Here is a 21670-nt window from a genome sequence, read left to right as displayed (position 1 = left end):
CTAAGGCCTGTATCTATTAAGCAACTCACATCAAGAGACTGGCATAAGATACAGAAGTAATTCTAAAATACCAAATTCACAAAAGGATTTTAGCACATGCTTAGTTTTAAGTGCTTGAATAATCCTTTTGATACCTTGTTAAATCTCTGCTTTAGAAAAGTTCTTAGGGAAGATCTTCTGTTTTGGAAGTGGAGGGATCAGGAGAAGGCACCTTCTGTGTTAGGGAGGAAGTAGGAATATATTGTAAATTATTTAATAGTTAAAATGCTGGATAATTTTTGGTGCTCTGCTGTCTAAATTCCACCACCAGTGAATAACACAATATTGCAGTTTTCCCTTCTATCCTATTTTGTAGTATCTATGAAGGGAAGAATTTATTTATTGCCTTTCTTGGACACAGCCTGGGACTGGCCCCCCTAAATGGCTTGGTCTTGCCTTTGGCATTTTTCCCACAGTCCTTAGGATGCACTTCCATATTTTTGTCATTCAGCCACACCCTGAAGAAAACTCAAAATAGAAGAGTGCTCAAGTGTAAAGGCAGACAGCAGGCTATAAATGCCTCCATTTCTGTAGAGATAACAAATATAGAACAAGAAATGAAAAGCAGAGTGTAGTGAGAACTTTAAAGTTTTCCTGAAAAATGACCTTTTCCCTCCCACAGGAAAATTCAGTAGGAGAGAAGAGATGGCACAGGGTAAGTAAAGTAGGTTTGCTCTGGATTATTACATGCTAATTACTTTGACAGCTGCTTCTGAAGCAACATCTACATTCAGGGCATATGAACTCATTCTACTGTGTCTGTCTCTGTAGATCTAATTCTGTCAGACTGAGTTATAATTCAAGATCAATGGGAGGAAGGGAGAAGTCTGTTTCAAGCAAATGGTAGCCCTAGATGATACAAAAGTAGGAAAGATCCTTACCAGAGCTATTTAGGAAACTTGGATGAACACTGCAGATGGGATAAGAATCAGTTATTTAAAGGCTTTTCCACGTCTTTCTCTGCTTCCCATATATAAGACGAATACGAGACTTAAAAAGAACATTGTTCATGTATCAGTGTCACATACCAAGCAATGGAAGAGATTGTCACTGAGTGACTTTGGCAATGACCGGATTTCTATAAAAGTAAATTGAAAACAGATTTTGTTATTTTCAAATTATTTTAAGATCAGTGAATTACCTACCTTTTGTATGTTGCTGACTCACTGATTATTTGAGTCATTATGGGCTAAGTCGTGACGTGTGATTAGGTCTGCCATATAGCCAGGTTTTCCCAGGCATGTTGTCCTATTTCCAGACAAAGTAAGACGAATGTGATTAATTATTCATGCTTGTCACAAAGCCTTGTCAGAGGTCTTATCCTTCCTTCCCTTCCCCCATACAGGTACGAGCCCTGTGGGGTTGTCTTCCACCCAAATGGGGCAGAGTGACTGATCCCAAGCCTACCAGCTCTGCAGAGCCAGTGCTGCTACCCCATGACATCTGGACATGTCAGAGCCACTGCAGTGGTTTTGGTCCAGAAGCCTTGTAGCTTCTGGAACGAAACCCAGGAGCCGTACATGCAGCAAACATCCATTTTAGTTAGTAATAATCAGGAACCACCAGGGTCCATCAAGGTCTCACAGAGCTGACTGCTTTGGCTCTGCATGTTTATGCCTCTGTGCATATTAAATTCTTCCTACTTTACCTATGAGACATAGAAAAATCTATCTCAGTTTGACCGGTGGTGTAGTAGAGATGGAAATAAGAGGGGTTTTATACAACTGGTACGCCTTCGTATGTTGCAGACATTCTCAAAGCCAGAGAGCTCTTAAGGAAGCAGTGGGGAGGCTCATTTTACAGCCTGAAGCACCAACCGGGTCTCATGTCTCTACTAATAATATTCTGGAGTTTACGTCTCCTCACTTGTCTTCTAAGTTACTGATTATTTTAAAACTTCAAACTCTAAATAAAAAATTTAAACTGTTTTCTGACATTTAATTGCTTCCAATGTGCTTGTTGTTGGTGGGAAAAGAAACCTCACTTTTAACATAAACAACTGCTTCTTTAAGGAATGAGGTTTTCTTTTTTTAAAATGCAATATTAAACTGCATATAGGCTAATGCTTTTCTTTTACCTTTATATCTCTCCCTTATTGCATGTTAGGCTGTCCCCAGTTTTGGGAGAATCACTTGGTTAGTTCTAAATATAGCACTGCATCTGCTCTTAAATAGGAGTGAAGGGGCAGTAGCCTTTAGAGAGGGGAATTATTTGTTTTCTTCAGGCAGTGTTTGATAAGCTGGGAAAGGCTGGTCTTCCTCTCTGCTTTGCAGTTTTTCTATATCCCTTGGTAAGTCCATTTTCCATCCATATTTTTCTTGTACAGAGCAAATGAGAGTGCCTGTAGGAGGGGGTTGGGTGCTTTCTTGTAAAAAAAATATTTACTTTCCTCAGGGAAAACAAGCAATAAGCAGGACTCAAATTGATTCATGAAAAGAAAAACAAAAAAGTAACTAAGACTTTTTGTCCTGTGCACAGTCACCTTGATTTTATTGTGTATTACATTCCCTCTGTTTCTTTCTGCATATTAAGAACTACATTACAGAAATCCATAGCTCTACTCATATATATTTTTTTCCAATTGCACAAATGGTGGCAATGCCACTTTCTTTTGTGCTTATACTATATGATTCCTCTGAAGTCTGTGTCTAAATAATTAAGCATAAAATCCTATAGTAGCTGGAAAAAGATTTGGTCTGATGAAGAATGGGATGTAGCTAGGCCAAAAAAAAAGAGAATCTACTTTTATTTTGTGTCTGCCATGCTTTCAAGTATATGTTTCCAGAAGAAGTTGCTGGTGTCCGTATTGCTCTAAGCTATGTGATGTGTTCTGTGCCACGTGAAAATTCCATCTAAATACCACTGATAGAGCCTTGGGAAATCAAGTTCATGCTCTTGAAATTATGCCTGTGTGTTGATAATGCTTATGAGCCAGTAAAAGTACCATAATGAAGGAAAATGAACATTGGGATGATGGGAAATGATTTTTATCATCTCACTGTCCAACATTCTTAGATGTCCAGTTGAAGGGATATAATACACTTGCCAAGTGAAGGGAAATCTTCAAACTTTATCAGAACATGTTGGAACTCCGTGGACTTGGAATGTTAGGGTGGCAGGGTTTCAAGTCAATGCGGACAAATTTAGCCTTGTTTAATTCCCAGTCTTGTATGATCATGAATTCATAAGGTAACATCCATATTAGTACCCTTTCTGGGATATATACTGTTCAGCTTCTATTAGAGATATGGAAAGAAAGTCAGTTTGGAAGCTTCCACTCCTTTCCTTCATGAGAGTCACAGAAAATCCAAAATTGCATTCTTTTTTTAGACTCACTAAAATGCAGGAACTGGTGCTCCCCTCCACAACAATTACTTTGCTGGAGGGAAGGGTACCCATGACTGCCTGCTCCTTACCTCCACCAAGCAAAGCTCCTCATCAAGGGTTGTGGAAATGACTGTGACCACCCATGACATATTTCAAATTACCTCCACACTAACTGATCTGGCTAGAGGGTGAGGGAAGCCATTCAGGGACTATTACAAAGTCAAGGTGTTCATTCTAACTAATCATAGATGTGCTGTAGCCAAATGATTGCATTAAATTGCTGAATCTATCTGTATGTCATTGAAAAGAATATCATTTGATGTTGAGAGACGTTGAAAGCCTACTCATTCGAAACATATGAAATTAGTAAAAATGGTAGACACAACTGTGATGGCTGGTTCTGTCAGCTGCTTGAAAACGTTGCTTTGCTGGATATTCAGATAAGTAGAAATAGAGGAGAGAACTCCATCTTTATGTTTAATAACCAAAGTAATGCATGCTTTTCTGGGGATTATTCGAATCTGTTTAAAACCAGTTGGAGAAATGAGGAAAATACTATTCCCATGAAAAGGAGTGTGATCAGTAAAACATAAGACCAACTACAATGTAGCTAAAGACAACAAGACGCAAGAAGTCTTCATGTTTGCTGAATGATGTCTGGAATTCAGCAGAGTAAGCAAATGAGAATTCCATATGATTTTTTTTTTTTTTTAAAGATGAGCATTTGTGTTCTATTGTCAAAAAATCTAAAATTGAATTCCTATCCAGACTGAACAAGATCTTCAATGAGAAGGACTGAAACATCTTAAAATGACATTATATTTGAGTAGATTTTAAAGTTCATCCTTTTTCATGGACAAAACATACATTTCTGTGTAAGATCTAAATATACACGTGTGTACAGAGATAAGAGACTGGAGAGGCATATTAGAAATTTTGTCAAATCAGTTTTTTACCAAATTAGTTTATTCTTAAAATGGAGAAGATTTAAACAGATCCTCTACATCCCATTCTGTTTAGACTGCAGTGTCTATGAGCTGCATAATGATTTATGATGGCTTTACAAGATTTCCACCAAAGTCACTTTCTGGGGGAAAATGCTAATATGTTATTAAGTCCACATTCTGTACAGCATGGATATAACCATCTGGAAAGGATCACATATTTTTTGAGTCAATATTGTAATTTTTTATATTGGTCAATGAATAAAAGGTGGGGGTTTTTTTCCTTTTTTTTTTCCCTATCTTTCATTGTGGTATGTAGGTGATATGGATTTAAATATATTTTATCAGTTAAGTATTGGGGGCTTTTATGCACCATAGAAGTATAAGTTAGCAGCTTCCTGAAAACACTTAACTTTGAAAAATGTGAGGAGCAGCTAGCAGAACAAGAGACAAGTAAAGGAAAAAATGTCTAAGTTGTGGGAAAAACAGAACAAGCCCTCCAATCAGTGCAAATGGTTGAAGAAATCTCTGGCTACGTGAGGACAGGCAAGAACTTGTGAATAATTTTGGCACTTCTCCAGATGGCCAGGAACAGAGATGAGCACAGAAAGTGCATGTTGCATGGTATAGCACTGGCAGGTCAGGCCGAGAAAATACACGCTGTACAGTGCATTGCTCATGGCATGAGCCTTCTGAATCTGGAAATGCAAACTGTCTATCTATGGTGAGTGCAGCCATGTTCTTCTTCCCATGGCATTTGTCAAGACATCCATCAATTTAGTTGGTTGTGTGCCTGCTCTCTGAGGCAATGTAAATGATCATGCTAGAATTTACTGCTTGTCCTTTAAATCTTAAATTAACTCACTTATCAGACTAACAATGTTTATATCAGACCTGTGGCTTCTCTTCTCAAGAATGTGGCCCCTTGTCACGTGGTCCTAGATTATGGCTTTCTATTCAGATCAGTATTACTGTGTCACAAAACTGTGCATATCCTGACCTGGGAACTCAGCCCTTTACTCATGGTCAAGTAAAAATTGTTGTATACATGCTTGTTATATATGTGCTACAAAGCATGAGGAAATGTATGTTTATGTAAACTGGCTTGAATAGTCTAATTCACCTGTGGTTTATGTCATTAATCCTTGAGGACATTTTGGCTGATATAATATTTTTCTTTGGGTTTAATAGTCTTCTGAGTGGTTTATACAGCACATAGATTAGTGCACTTAAGGTCCTTTTGATGGCCCCAGCATTTATAGTCATAGAAATTAATAGGAATAATAATAGTAGAAAGGAAGGATTACAATGGTGCTACATTGCACTAACAGGGTCAGATGAGACACCAAGTGTTTTAGGACCATCTTTTTCCTGTAATTCTAGCTCTTTTTCTTGAAATCCAGGATCATTAATAGGATCTGCATGGATGTAACTCAAGGATTGTTCATGACACACAGACCATATATTTCAACAAGGCCTCCAAAATTCTTGCAATAGAACTTGGTGAATAAAACTTGAGATTTGCTTTTTAATTTGTTATAATCATTCAGATAATCAATTTGTCTTTCTCTGGACTTATGCTTTTTTGTTGTTGTTATTGAGCTCTCAGTTTTCCACTGGGATTTTCCCCCCAATTTCTCTGCCAGACCACTGGCTGCAACTCACTTTTGAGTCAGTTCTACCAATTCACTTGCCAGTGTAACTAGGTCTCCAGACACTGTCATTAATAAAATTTTGGTTCACCTAAATCAATAAATTCAGTGGGGTTAAGCTTTCATCTGCATAGCATGTTCTCTAACTCTGTTAGTGGTAGGTAGTCTACATATTAGAATATATTTCAAACATCTCATATAAAAGTGGAAAACTGGTAAAATGGTCAACATATTGTTCCTAGGAATACAGTATAAACTTTTTTCATCAGGAGCTCAATATCTTACGTGCTGCTTTTACATTGGGACTTTGATTTTGCTCTTCTGATACTTGTCTTTACAGCACTATTAAGTATTAAATGCAACATTGTTGTAATTACCTGATGATTATTATTACATTTGGAATTGTTGCCAGGCAGCTCCCCTCTGTATTAGCAGAAGGCAAAGTGAGTCTGGCTGCTAACAAGCTCAGTTAATTGCTTGTATGGAGGCACTGAGTGGATGGATACCCTTGTTTCTATACTAAAGGTGTTTGGGTAAATGTGAAAAATATATGAACCCAAATTTTGAGAAGTCCTGGGTGCTGACAAATAGAAGAAGATATGCTAATTAAAACATAAGTTGCACATTTAGTGAAAAAGGCTGGACTGCAAATGACAATGGTGTTTTCTCCTCTCTCAAAAATGAAAATGACTCAGACTGTGATCTATCCAGATAAATGGGCATTACTCTGCAATTGTTATAAAGTGGATCTCAGTGTGAGTTATATACATACCAGTATGTACATTGCATGTTGATAAACTCACAGATTTATTTAACTTGGCCACATGTAAATATGTGTAGCACTTAACAGTGGAGTGAACTTAATCTATGTGTTTGTCCTCTGCACCTTCATTTAGGCAAAAAGGCTAATTAAAAACAGAGAAAAGGGAACATTATACCATTAATTGTCCAGTTAACATATGAACTGTTGTGGAAATCCAATGTCATATACACAATAGTCACACAGTTAGCAGGAAGAAAACCAGTATTCGATGTCTGCAGATGTAGCATCACATGATGAACAGATATCAAAACCAGGAGAAGCCAAGGCTGCTTGTGGGTCTGTGCAAATCTGCTCATATAACCAAGACGTTGTGTCATACGATGAGTTAATAGGTCCATGAGGAGTCCATGTCAGTTCAGCATTGTATGAGGGCATCTTACTAAGCCAGCATCTCTGCGAGGTGCTGAGCTAACTTGGGTCATGCTAACTTTCTTATTTCCCTAGAAATGTGGCATTATATTTCTTTAATGTTGCATAGTAATGTGGTAAACCTGTTTCATTTTTGTTTTGCAGTGTTTGGTGCTTTGCCTAAAGCTCTCATTCCTGAACGTGTGACTTGTCATTCTCATATCTCTTGAAAAAGGGTTGAAAAGGTAACTCTAAGTTATGCAGAAGATGCAGTTATGAAGTGATAAAATGTAAAAACCTCTTTAGGTCTCAGAACTTTTTAAAAGAAGATGTGACTTCTATTAAATATACCTACTGCTTGCTCTTACTTTTTCTTGGAAAAGTAAAAGTAGCTGATATGAGAACATCATGATTTGGGAGCACCTGACTTGGCTCTTGACTATCTACAAGTAACAATCACACACTGTTTTTCACTCTACACAATTTATTAATAGCATTTCCCTTTTTTGATAAATACTATATGCTGGAAATATGGTGTGTATATTGTCATTTTACCTTGTTAAATGTTTTATCTAAATGAGTTTAGAAGATTTCTATCCAAATCCCTTTGAGCTTTCATTTTATATACATCATGAAGCTGCCTATTTATGTGGCTTTTTGTTACAAATTTGGACTTCTTGTGTGGGTCTGAGGCAGGTTCTTCTTGGCATGGTCCATGTCCAGGCAGGGCCAGGCTGTGGGGAGCTGGAGACTGCATCTGCTGTGTCATTTCTGGGGAGAAACTGATGGCCCTGGGGGCTGACATAGGGTCCTGGCCTGTGGGCAGGGTAGAAGGAACTCTGGAGGAGGCTGGGCCGGGACAGTCAGGTCCATTGCTGTCCTCAGGACCCTGACACACTCTTAATGTTGTCCCTGGGTGAGCCGGTGCTGCTTCACTTGCCATGGGTGCCCTGAGGTGGATCCCAGGCCATGCCTCAGCCTGTGCCCTGGGTGCTGGCATGGAGCTGGCAGCCTGCATGCTACAGGAGAGCATAACAACAGGGACACTCCCCTTAGCTCTTAGTAGGGTATTGGAAATTACTGCAGTAATTTACCTGACTAAGTCTTCATCTGCTTTATATGCTTGTATTGGGAGCTTGCTTCTGTTGTCACTGAAGTGTAGGTACCTTGTGGGGGAGGTTTTGGCTGTTCAGTTGGGGTCCCTCACCACAGTTTGGGCCAAATGGCCCCGGAGTAGAGAACCCCATATCTAACCCGGACTGCAGTTACACAAGCTGGCACCTACTCACAGCATGGCTGGTGACATTCCCCACTTCTGCAAGAAGTTATCATCATATTTCTAATGAGCACAAAGGCGTGTAGGCACCTCCATGCTCTTTTAATGATGTGGTTGGGAATCTGCTTAACTCTAACTCAGTGGGAAACATGCTTTTGTCCCCCACACTTCTTGTGGGAGCACCCTGAATGTTTCTTAAAACCTTCTATCCAAATAATGATCAAAAACTATGCTATGCTTTGGAGAAAGTCCACAAGAAGGAAACCAGAATGATTGATAGGAACCCATGAGGAAAGATTGCATGAGCCAGCTTTGTAGGGTTTAAATAAGAGAGCAGGAAAGAAAAGTAAAGAAAATCTTCAACAGGCTGCTACAAAAGTGGACGAATACAGTCTATTTGTTGTCATGGTGAATTGGACAAAAAATAGTACACATAAATTTTCAGAATGGAAAATGTGAAAGGTTTGAAGAGCGAAGAGCTGAAATATCTAACAATGGCCAAAACCCTGTCAAATTTCCATCCGTGGGAAATTCTATGGAGACGTTAAATGACATCTGAAAAGAAGGGGAAAAATGATCTAGTGAGATATCTTTTAGGCTATCCTCTGTGATTCTATAGCTCACAATGTATGAGTGATAAGATACAGCCTGAGGTACCCATGTATGTGACTGATGGCTCTATTTGTCACAAATTGGTGCAGTTTTATACATTTGTACATGTTCGCACACATGTCTACATATCAAAAAATATCAAACCAAAGTGTCTGAAATATATGGCTAAATGTGTGCATGGCTAAATCTGTGGCTAACTTCACTCTCTGCAGGAGTTACTGGTTGTAACAAGAGGAAGCATGTCTTCAGTAGCAGTGCCGTTTTACCAGAGGAGGCACAAGCACTTTGATCAGTCCTACCGCAACATTCAGACAAGATATATACTTGAGGAATATGCAGCAAGAAAGTAAGTGCCATGTATTTGAGCATAGACAGGTCTCTTTTTGGGTAGTCACTTCTTAGAATCAAGATATTCACCTTTCCCCTCCACCCAAAAAAATTGTGATTTATTCAGAATGATAGTTTTCCACTTCCTTCCATTGGCATGCCCCTTGTCTATAGTCTCTCACCAGCATAGCTACACTTCCTAACAACATTGCAAGATACCTGCACAGACCTTTTAGCTTAGGATCTGTCCTGTTTGCTACCTCTAAACTGAAAATTTTTCCTTGTAGTCTAAAATTGAAACTCTGACTCAAGAAAAATTGCCATGAAATTTACTGTAAGTCATAGAAATAGCTTTTTACCCATTCTTCTGTATGACATGATGATATTCCTGCTCCTGAAGCTGGCCATAACTAATTATAGCTTTTGCAATTCAATTTCCTTTTTTAAACTTAAATGAAGGCTCAATGCTTCTCATGTGAAATCTGAGTTTTAGCCAGAAAATACACATTCTTTTTATCTCAAAGCCTGAAACTTTGTATTGGGGTTGCTGTTCTCCCTCCTTAATAATTAACATGCCTACCTAGCTGTCTAGCTGGTCCAGATTCCCTTATGAAAGAGGAGAGTTTATGCAGCAGGTTCTGTGAATTATAGAAAGGCAGGAATACTTAGAAACAGACAATGCTATGGGGAATCTTTGTGATTTGTGCGTTGGAGAGGCTGGTACCCTTGTGGTTCACTGAAATGCTATCATTGCACCTGAATGATTGAAGACTGAAATAAATATAAATTTAATAGAATGAAATAAAACACCCAGTGATCCCCAGTGACAGATGATGGGCATTAAGGCCTTGAAGGACAAGTGTCAATTGGGACCTAGTGCAGTCAGTGAGGATGCAAAAGTTTCTCACTGAACAGTGCTCAGTCATGGCATTCAGCTCAAAGTAATTTCTTTGACATTTGTGAGTTCATGTTTTACCTGAATTTCTGGGTTATAACAATGTCTTTTATATTTGAAGGGCTGCTTCCAGGCAGGCTGTTTATTATGAATCATCTGGCTTGGGCAAAACAACATGTAGACTCTGTGCCAGGAGGGCACGCACCTTGGCGCATGAAACAATGCAGGAATCCAGGAAAAGGTAAAGCTTTGTCGGTCCAGTCTTACCTGTGTAGTGACTCTGGTCCCAACTCTTTTGCCAGGGCTCTTTTCAGAGTTGACAAGACTAGAGGCTTCTCTGTCACTGTTCTTCACTAATCTATTTTGGCTGGAACACTAAATGACTGAGTGTCACTTTCAGTCTCATATTTCATCCCAGAGTTGTTCCCCTGATCCCCACTCTGACTGTTGAAAACAGCTTTAAAACAAAAATAAATTAGAATCCACCTGGTATCCAGAACTCATTTTGAACAGGCCTACTCCACTATTCCTAATTTCTAATTTGGATCAATTTAAATGTTTTAAATTCTTTCCAGAATATCAAAAGAGTTTACTGTCATGTCTCAGTTACAGACTTGATAAGAAATCCCAGAGTAACTGTGCTGATGACAATATTCCCCTTAGTGAATTTCGCTGTTTCTGCTCTGCTTTGCTCTACAGTTACTACACCAAAACCATGGAGGATTTATATTATAAGAATGAATTCTGCCATGTTTGCAGAAAATACACTGTGAAAATCATATACATCCATATGGTTCTGGTACTTTGATTGGTTTGAAATATATAACCTCAGAACAGAAATCTCTAGGAAAATAAAATGATTTTGCATACTTTAATTTAGTTTTTAATTTCATCAATATAAAAAAAGACATGGCAGAACATGGCTGGTATTTAAAGTGCACTGAAATGGTACAAAGATTTTCTTTTAAATATCAGACAAATAATATTTTGATCTACTATTCACTGAATTTCATGGAAGTTTTCTTATTTGGGTTATGCTTTCACAGTCTTGCCATATGTTGACTATATTGACAGACATGTTAGAAATATCTGATATTCAGTACCTTCTTTTGTCCTCTTGGGAAGGAAAAGAGTGGCATAGGCTGTTAATTGAATCAGCATGAATGAAGGAAATGGAGCTAGCTTCTCCTAAAAACTTTTATGAGTTGGGGTTTTTTTAAGAATTCTGGAAAATCTGTGTAGTTAGATTTTCAGGGAACAGCTCAAAATTTTTTCAAAACTATAATTTCCTGGTAGTTTCTGCTCATCATTTTCAAAGGACAGCTTTTTTGCATGCAACTGTTCATCAAATCCATGTGAACTCCTTGGTCTGTATCTTTCAGATGAGGTCAGCTGATAGCAGCCCATGGAGCAACAAGAGCTCCCGGGTTCTAAAGCTAAGGTTACTATGTAAGAAAGGCACAGCTTTTAACAGGTTGTGAACAGGCACAGAACTTGACTTCACTCCTCTGCCTTCTTGTGTCCATAGGAAGGAAAATCAGGGGCCAGAAAGAGGCCAGGCAGGTTCTTGACATCAGCTACCAGAGGACTGGGGGGAACCAGTCAATGTGACCAAAGCAGAATTCAAGACCTAGAGCTATAGCCCCACAAATACAGGGGGAAAGAATATGAAGAAAATTCACATGATTTCACATACTCATTATTAGGATATGCAGATAGATGCTAAGAATGATGCCTAACCTAAATTTTACATCCTGCTGATATGGTTTCAGAGCCTTTGGTTGCCAGATGTGTATGAGTGACAAATTTAAAGCTTCATATTAGTTACCTGATTTTTTTCTTGTCCCACAGGAGTCATGAGCAAAAGTCTCATGCAAGTGATGAGAAAAGAATCCGTTTTGCCAGTGAGTTGTCTGCTTTGGAAAAAGAGATTCACACAGCCAGGCACCGTGCTAGAGAGCATCTGGATAGACTTGCTGTGCAAAGAATGGTACCTGCTGAATCTTTTTGCTCCTATGCAAAAATAATTGCAAGATATACTGAAATTTAGGCCTGTGCTTCAAATATGAGTAGTGATTAAGCATCTTTTTGTGGATTTAAGTTTAGATTTTCTACCCTATTTGAGTCTAGTGCCAGATGCTTCTTTTCTTTTCCCATGTTTAATAGGTAGAAGAAAATATGGCTCTGGAAAGACATATCATTGAAGAAACTATAAGTCGAGCCCCTGAAATTCTGGTGCGCCTGAGGTCTCACACTGTCTGGGAAAAGATGTCTGTGAGCCTTTGCTTTACTGTACAAGGATTTCCAACCCCTGTTGTACAATGGTAAGAGACTGGCCTTTCCTAGCCCTCTAAAAATGTTGTTAAGCTTTTTGCATTTGAAAGTTATGCCGTAAGTGATAAGTGTCACGTATATAATGGCTTTGTTAAATCCGCTTTATAATCCTCGTAGATGTGCTGGATCGCAGCAGTTGATACTGCAGTGGAGGGAGTGGGAGGAAAACTTGCTGAGTGGCCCCATGCAATGTGAGAAGCAAACTCAAGTATTTCAGAAGGCAGACAGTGGAAGGCATTCCAGTCTTTCTGGCCATTGAGTTTCCTGAGCACAAAGTCACAAATGACAAATTACACAGAGTTCATAGCTACTTTCTAAGCCTGGATAAATGTGCATGGCATCGCTGTTGTCATGGGCTGTATCCGTGGTCACGTTGTGTTAGCTTCTGTTGAGGAGGACATAAAGGTCCTTGCAGTTGACCTCCTCTCTGGACAGGTGCTGTCTTGTATATGTGAAAGCCTCAGGCTGGACTGTGAAGACCTAACACGAGGCACAGTTCTGTTGCTGCTCCCCTTTTTAGAGCTGAAGTGTTTTACTGTGGTGCAAGATAAAGCTTGCTTCCCATCTTGTGTCAGGGGTAGTGGACTTGAAAGTTCAAGCCCCATGCCATCCTCTCTGTACTTCTCTTCCTCCTCCTCTTCTAGACTGGGTGTACATCTTCTCTTTCCACTTCCTTGCTGCTGTGATGGTCCTGCTTTGCCTTCATGGCCCAATATGTATCTATCCATACAGACTGGAAAATACTGCATGAGAGTAGACAGAGTTCAGATGATAGTAAATGATATCTTGATCCAAAGATCTACCAGAAGAATGAATAGTTGCCGATATTTATGAGTTTTGTTTTTTTCTTGATTGTCAGGTACAAAAATGAGGAATTGATTTTCCCTGCAAGTGATCCAACAAAGTACAGAATTGAAAGCAAATATGGAGTACATGTGTTACATATAAACAGGTAAATCTTTCTGGGGAATACAACAGTTATTAATACTCTATACAAAGTATTTTATATCAAATAAAATTAAAAATTCACACAAAGGCTGCAAGAGAATTGTTAAATTCAGCACACTTTTCTGTTGGTACTCACTTTCAGGCTGGAGAAGGTTCACTGAGTACCTGCCTATTAGATTATGAAAATGAAATGAAAAATCAGACATTTATATTCATTAACTTCAGCAATCTACAAGATATAAAAGAAGAGGCAAGTAGCTGAAAAAGTGGTAGCTCCTTTTTTATTAGAATTATACCTTCTCAGCATTTGAAGTGGAAAATTATATGTTCATATCTTCTTGTCATGATGAAGCTCTTTTAGGTAAACAAAAATATAGCTGGGCAGGGTAGGGATACACAGCTGTATTTGTTTTACTGCATGTCAGGTTCTGTTTAGTTTTTCATCTCCTTTCCTTCTTTTCTTTCTATTTTTTTGTTTTGTTTTGTTTTGTTTTCCAAAAAACAAGGAAGTGTAAATTATTTTTTTTAAAGGTTCTAATTTAATTAATTTTATTTTTTTCAAAATGTTAACCTTGTGATAGAGAACATGCCTGGGTAGAACAGCTTCCCATAAACTAATCCCATGCTTTCCTAAACAATTGAAATATTGCATATAACTTAGTGGAAGCTTTTTAAAAGATATAAAAAACCCAAATAAAAATTAAGACATGACTGCAATATTTAAAAACAAAATTAATGTCTAGAACAGAGACACAAATCCCTTCTTTTAATTTCTCCAGAACATGAGTATCAGCTGTGCTGAAACAGCTGGAATATTTGTGGCTAACACTTGTCTGGCCAAACATTTAATCTTCTACCCTGTCTCCATCTGTCAGCAGTGGAAGTAGCCCTGAGCACAGCCTTGTGGCATTAGTACAGAAAATAAGTGCATCATTCCTTCTGTTTTTGGGAAAGACTATTTGCCTTTGCCATCCTGCAGCCAAGTCCAGCCCAACTTTCAATCTTTTCATAGCTCAGGATGGGAGAAACATATCCCTGTACAGAACCTGGCAGCAAGAATCACCAGGTTTTTGCTCCCTAAGGTGCTTCGAAGGCACTCAGTCTTCTGCCCCCAGGCCATGGATAACTTGCTAACTGCTCTCTGTATCCATGAAATCTGTCAACACCACTGTTTCTTCCCACCGACATTACTTTTGACCATAAGAACAGGAGGTTAAAAGATAAAAACAGATTGTCCTTTTGCCATCCTCTCCCTTTTAGCAGGGAAATGGAAAATGCTCTCCTTTGTCGGGATATGTGTGAGTGCCAGTCAGGAGATGAAACTTTAGTCACTTCCTGATGGTGAGTGACTTTGACTGCTTCTTTCTTTTGATTATCACTCCTGAAGAACTTCTTGGTGAGTCCAGATGCTAGTTACGTAGCATGTAGGTTCCTTTGTGACATTTTGGGACTAAATAGCTTTTGGAAGAAATGAGAATCAGTGCTGATGCTGCTTTCTGAGCACCTGTAACCATCAGGCTGAAGGGTAATAATGGCTTCCATCCCCTTGGTGCTTTTTATCTCTTTTATGGGCTGGTTATCAGTCATGTAGGCACAACCAGCTTTGGGAGTGTTCAGACTCAGCTGTATTTCAGAAAAGTTCAGACATAGCACAGAGTCATTTATTGGCACATACTCAGGTTTCCCCACCCCCTGTCTACTAGTCCCAGACCTCTCATGCAGACTCATGCAGTACTCATGCAGACTCTCTCACATTCAGCCAAGCTGCCATCTTCTGAGACAGTTGCTCCATTTTTATTTCATTCTGTTTGGCAGTGTGACCTTTCTGCCACTTAAAGATTCCTGCCTGCTCTCACACAGATTTCCCTTCTACACTTAAAATAATACTGGGGATAGTTATGATTTATACAGTTTATTAAATTAAAATTTTTAATTTAAAATTTCTTTCTTTATTGATAATCCATTTTATTTCAAAACCTGATCATCAGCTGTATTTTCTGTCCAAAACCACAGAAAATGAACATGCAGGAAGTGGAAGAACATGTTGTTAGGGCATAATTAAGGGCATCTTGTATTGAAAGCAATGGATGTATGGATAATGGTTAAAATACATAAATTATTCATGCTTTTGTACAAACATATATAAATTAATTCTGTATCTTCCATGCATATCTTTGTGCACTTATGTTTTATATTTTATGAATAATTTGTTTTTCTGGGAGGTGGAGCCATTGGGACTTTCTTCCTATCCACTTCTGTGCTCTTCTCAGCTGTTCATACTAAAGTGCTGAGCTGAATGTAATCTTATCCACAGCCACTCAGAATGGCCTTGGAATTTCTTGGCTACTTTTCTAGCACTTCAGCGAAGCCCAGGCAGTGAACTTTTTCCTTCTGATGCAAGTGGGATATTTATTCCTGTGAGTATTCCCTGATCCTAGTGGAAACATTCTTGAGGAACCGAAACCTTACCATCACCTTGTTGTCTTAAAGTAGTAACTGGACGCAATTTCATCCCCCACTGTCTGCTGTTATCCAGAACCCATAAGCCTACAGTAACCAGATAATTTTAATTTCTCATATTTTTTATGATGCTACATTCTCAATTTACCACTTTTTCTGCATGCATTCACAGTGCTATCATATAGGGTCTCTTTCTAGCTCCTTTTAAACTTCTTCAAATGGGAGTTTGAGATCAAGGTCTCCCTTGAGCAGTAAAGAAAAGAAGTTTGGAGTTTAATTCTATTTTTTTGCACATCTCGTAATTATAGCAGAAGTGATACGTGTTTGGGTAGTGGTTCATCCCATCTTTCAACTCACATCTGATAGGTTATTAGGAGGAGACTGTGAAGAATCCTGGGAGGCAAAGCTCCTGGTAGTTGAAATGGATCATACATATATGAGAATGTGTGGGTTTGTTTAAAGTGTACTTTTTGTCCTACATAATTTAACTATGGGTAGGCACACAGTACAAGAAAAGGCTTCTGTATCAGAGGTAGTCAAGATGAGGGTGGCCATTGCTTTATGGCATAGATGAAAAATGTTTTCTGTCTTAGTGAATATATTAGTAATTAAAAATTGTAGCATTTTTAAGTTCTTAGTTGCTAATACTTGTTTAGCAACAGAATTGGGCTTTTTTGTTTCTTTGTTTACTGTGATGATTTATTAAATGGATCACTTGGCTTTGGCTTTATTCAGCTGTGAATGCCTATGTTACAGTCCCAGTTACGTTGGCTGGTGTGTAGAGGAGACAGCAGTGTACTCCTCCCTGGGGGTATTCTTGACTCCCCCCCCTCAGTGAGCAGGAGGGTGAGCTGAGCCGGATGGTAGGAGCAGGGAAGGACATCTGACTTTCCAGAGCACTGTCAGTGTGGTGCGGCCACACAGTTTCATATCTACAGGGCTCGAGGTTTAACAGTATTTTATCTTTTATTAAGGCCCTCTCCCTTTCCTATTTAATAAAGTCACAGCCTAAGAAATGCATATCATCGCTGAGAAGGTTTGCAGCTGCATCAGCAGAACTGTGGCAGAGCCAGCAGAGTGCAGTGTAACACCTGCTGGCAGCAGGCAGGGCCAGCCTCTGATCTGGCACTCCAGTCCTCAGCACCACCTGCACCGCTTCAAAAAGGAAAGCTTAAAAATTGAACGAACCATCTCTTCTAGCTATTCTCATTTAAAAAATGACCCTGTGCAGTCATTATAGTGCTATTTTAGTTTGATTAGGCACAAAAGGCTTGAGATGATTTAATCTGGAGAGGTAGACAGCGAGGCGTGCCCTTTCTGCACTGGAGTGGAAGCAGAGCAGAGACAGAGGTGTTGAGACAAAGGCGATCCTCCGGCGTAGCCCGCAGAGCCTTTGAGCTGTGCAAGGTTGGTGGGTGATAGACTGCAGCTCCCTGCGTTTTGCAGGTATGCAGTACCAGGGGCTGTATAGGCAGCAAAATGGTGTACTGCTTTCCTCTCCTTGCTGAAAGGCAAACAACAGCCCCCAAATACTTGATCTTCTGGCTTGTCAGTCACTGTCCCCTATAAGCTGCCCTAGCTGGGGGCTTGAGGAAGTGGCCACCTTATAACAGAGGTCCCTCTTCCCTAAACACAGAATCCAACCAACAGAAAGAATCAGTCAGATTCAGTCTGACTGGAGAATCAGCACAGGAAATGGCAATTCTGCAGAGTATTTCCACATTTTGATGTCATATAGCCATAACACTGAAAATTTTGTCATTTGGATTCAAAGGAGTAATTTTTAACTCTGTAATTTACTACGTACTGCCTCCTGTTCTTTACATGCACTGAATTGTGTTCTAATTCAGAAAAAGATGCTATTTCACTCTTAACTCCTGTGTTTAAATCTGCACTAGGCAGTTGGATGAATATATGCATTTTAAATAGATATATCTGCCTGGGGAATATTCCCCACACAAGCATTAGCACTTCAGAACCTCATGTGGATTCAGAGCAATTTAATTTTCACAAAAAGTATTAGTACCTTGGGACAGATACAGTTCTGCACTCACATTTTATGCTATCTAAATGTACTCCATGCATATTTTATCTGACCTTTGTAAAGGCTGAAAAACACATTCTCCATCATAAAACAAGAATAACTGTGAGACCACACCTTGCCTCCTGGGTACTTCAAGTGTAGTTTCTAGCTGGTCTTGATTCAGTACGCTTTACAGTGCAATTTAGGAAATCTAAGATTTTTTTAGCATACAGGGAAATAGATAATTTCAAGGATAATCCTCCATCTGAGCATTACCTGGCACAAAAGGAAAGTCAGAACCTAATGTAACTTGCCATCCTGTCCAACTTTCTTCGTAGTGGATATGAAACAAAAGTGCTATCTAGCTCCTAGCCACTAAAATCCTCCATTTCCAATATAAGATTTAAAGGCATTTCAGTGAGTACTAGGCTGTCTAAGATGGTTTATTTGTCTCCTGAAGACTCAGATGAATGATCATAGCAAAGAATTTTAAGTTGCTTTCAAAGCAGTAAGCTACAGAAAATGGGTAGAGTTGTTATGACCTCTTAAATAGCAAAAATTGCCTAGCCTGGGGAATTGTGTGTTCACCATAACCATAAATACCTCATTTCTCTTCATAAAAAACAAAGGATGCTGTAAGAATGTGGTCAGCTATTTGGTCAGTTACTTCTTTCTTATGTTCCCCTCGGGAAAATGAATTATAACTCTATCACTAACTTTTGTCAAATATTTACTTTCAGATTTTGAGCTTCTTTTGACTAAAGATATGACCCTTTTGTGAATCTTCTGTCTTTTCTAGAGACATTTAGGATCATACTCTATTTTCTCTACCTTGGACACCATCACAAACAGAAAGATCCCATCAAAAGATGTATTTTGCTGTTTCTTAAGAGAAAAAAACTGTAGTGAGGGGATTGAGAAGAGCACAGATATATATCCACTTGAAAAGTTAATCTGCTATCTGTCATTCTGTTTCTTCATTTTAGGGAGACAACTTTGCAGTACTTGCACCTTTAAATTTCTGAAACTTTGAGTGGTTTAGCACAGTTTGGGACCCCAAGTTAGTCCACAATACATGTTTCTCTATTTTCAGGATTATTTTTAGGCCACCTGTTTTTTAACAATATATCTCTCTTTAGTTCCTAAATCCTGTGTAATTCTTACAGATATTGGTTCCTGTTTAACTATTTTATCTGTTGTTCTGCTAGAAAGTGAAGCCAACACTGAGAGCAGATGATGACTGGTTTAAAGTGAGATTTAATCAGAGTTAACCTCAGTCAAGCAATGTTAATTTTTTATCTTTTTTGTTAACCCTCTATAGCAACAACAAAATGTTAGAGCAGTTAAGTTGGTTTTGAGAGAAGCGAAGCAGCCTGAAGTAATGCTTTGCTTATGTGAGGAAATGGCCTAGTGCAGCAAAGCTGGTGTAATGTTCATCACTCATTTATGACATGGGTGCTGCGTGCTGTCAAATCATGTCCAGGCCAGGGAGGGATCAGGCCTGATCAGCAAACACAGCATGGTTGCCCCAGCAATGTCCTGCCGGGTGTAAGTGTGCACCATCCTCTGGGAGGGTCTAGCTCACCCAGGAGAAACCTGGACATGTAGGTGGTAGGAAGACACTATGCACCTCTGTAGGTCTTTGTCAGGATGGTGAGTGGCCTGGGTTGTGGCCTGAAGGGCAGGAAGACTTTATGGGGCAGGTATCTGGGGACAAGGACTGCAGGGCACACTGTGGCCTGTACCTGCCACCAGTGCCTAGGAAATGCACTCCTGGGCTCTGCCTGATGCAGCAGATTGAAGACATTCTCTGCCACAGTGACCTCCTGGTGTGAGATAGACTAATTTTCTCACCCTTCAGGACAGGGCTGTCAGACATCCAGTCTGCTTTCTGGGAAAGGTCCCTTACTATCTCCTGACCTGTGTGTGGGAATCCTTTTTGTGAGCTGGAGCACACCAAGGCATGGCAAGGGCTGCTCTAAAACATCAGCACTAGGGCAATCAAAATCCAGTTTCTGGGGATGAATGCTGTTTAATTTGTTAATATGTAATATATGTTATTAAATATACTATGTATTATATTTACACTATTTACTGTGTATTCTATATACAGATTCTTAAATTAGGGATATAGCAGAGTGACGAAAATGCCTTATATTTCCAGAACAGTTAATTCTGCAAAGCCCCTTGTAAGAAATTTTTGAGCTTTTTCATTTGTTGTTAACTTGCTATATTATAGTAAGATACTGTACCAGACTGTGATAAACACCTGAATTATGTACATTTCAGTATAGAGAAACATGCCTTAGGAAATTGTCCTGTGCTACAGTTTTATATTGCTTTTTGGCACTTTATTACACAAGTGTTAAATAGTTTGGAACTGGGACAGTGAAAAAAATGTTCTGCTTTTAAAATTCATTGCAAAGAAATGTTGTCAAGTCTGACATCTCTCAAGTCCAGAATCAGTTAAGCTTTATGGAGCTTTATAGCTCTGGGAACAGGTATTGTAATTTTAAAATCCTTCATGTAAACAAACTGTTAAATAGCATCCAGCCCAGAGAATGGTGCTGAATGAGGTTACATCCAGCTAGTGGCTGGTCACAAGTGGTGATCCCCAGCCCTCAGTGTTGGAGTAAGAACTGTTTGACATCATCAGTGACATGGATGAGGGGAACAAGTGCAGCCTCAGTCAGTTTGCAAATGTCACCAAGTTGGATGAGATTGTTGATCTACTGGATGGTGGGAAGGGTCTGCAGAAGGATCTGGACAGGCTGGATAAGTGGGCTGAGGCAAATTGTGTGAGGTTCAAGAAGGCAAAGTGACAGTCCTGCACTTGGGTCACAACAACCCCCTGCAGTGCTATGGGCTGGGGACAGAGTGGCTGGAAAGCTGCCCAGAGGAAAATACTGGGCATACTGATGACAGTGGCTGAACATGAGCCAGTGTGTGCCCAGATGGCCAAGAAGGCCAATGGCATCCTGGCCTGTATCAGCAGTAGTGTGGCCAGCAGGACCAGGGCAGTGATCGTACCCCTGTACTCAGCACTGGTGAGGCTACTCCTCAAGTGCTGTGTCCAGTTCTGGGCCCCTCATTACAAGAAAAACATTGAGGGGTCAGAGTGAGTCCAGAGAAGGGCAATGGAGCTGGTGAAGGGTCTGGAGCACAAGTCCTGTGAGGAGCAGCTGAGGGAGCTGGAGGTGTTTAGCCTGGAGAGAAGGATGCTCAGGGGAGACCTTATTGCTCCTACAACTGCCTCAAAGGAGGTGGTAGCCAGGTGGGGCCAGGTTCTTCTCGCAAGTAACAAGTGACAGGACAAGAAGAAATGGCATCAACTGCACCAGGGGAGGATTAGTTTAGATATTAGGAAAAATTTCTTCACTGGAAGGGTTGTCAAGCATTGGACCAAGCTGCCCAGGGATGTGGTTGAGTCACCATCCCTGGAAGTTTTCAAAAATCATGTAGCCATGGCCCATGAAACCCATGGTTTAATGGTTTATCATGGTGGTAGTGCTGAGTTGACGGATCGACTTGATGATCTCAGGGGTCTTTTTCAACCTTAATAATTCTATGGTTCTATGATTTCAATTATTTTAAACTGTTTTTCAACCTCACTGTTCCTGTCCAGACTGTACTAGGATTTTCTACCCAGCTGCAGTCCTTTA

The 21670-nt window shown here is 39.6% G+C and overlaps 1 protein-coding gene across 2 annotated transcripts in view; it reads left to right on the top strand.

The window, feature by feature from the left end:
• Positions 1-2288: 2288 nt before the first annotated feature.
• The window catches only part of MYOM2 (myomesin 2), a 76684-nt gene continuing 57302 nt past the window's right edge, over positions 2289-21670 (top strand). For both annotated transcript variants that reach the window (XM_010406405.4, XM_019286235.3), the window contains exons 1-7: positions 2289-2329; positions 7299-7378; positions 9234-9367; positions 10365-10484; positions 12095-12233; positions 12410-12567; positions 13437-13529. In XM_010406405.4, coding sequence (XP_010404707.3) covers positions 9261-9367; positions 10365-10484; positions 12095-12233; positions 12410-12567; positions 13437-13529 — 617 coding nt within the window. In that variant the 5' untranslated portion in view covers positions 2289-2329; positions 7299-7378; positions 9234-9260. The remainder of the gene's footprint in view (positions 2330-7298; positions 7379-9233; positions 9368-10364; positions 10485-12094; positions 12234-12409; positions 12568-13436; positions 13530-21670) is intronic.

Source organism: Corvus cornix, chromosome 3 (genome assembly GCF_000738735.6).
Source record: "Corvus cornix cornix isolate S_Up_H32 chromosome 3, ASM73873v5, whole genome shotgun sequence".
Taxonomy (NCBI): Eukaryota; Metazoa; Chordata; class Aves; order Passeriformes; family Corvidae; genus Corvus; species Corvus cornix.
The sequence above is the reverse complement of the archived record's forward strand: the minus strand, read 5'-3'. Positions and strand labels throughout refer to the sequence as shown.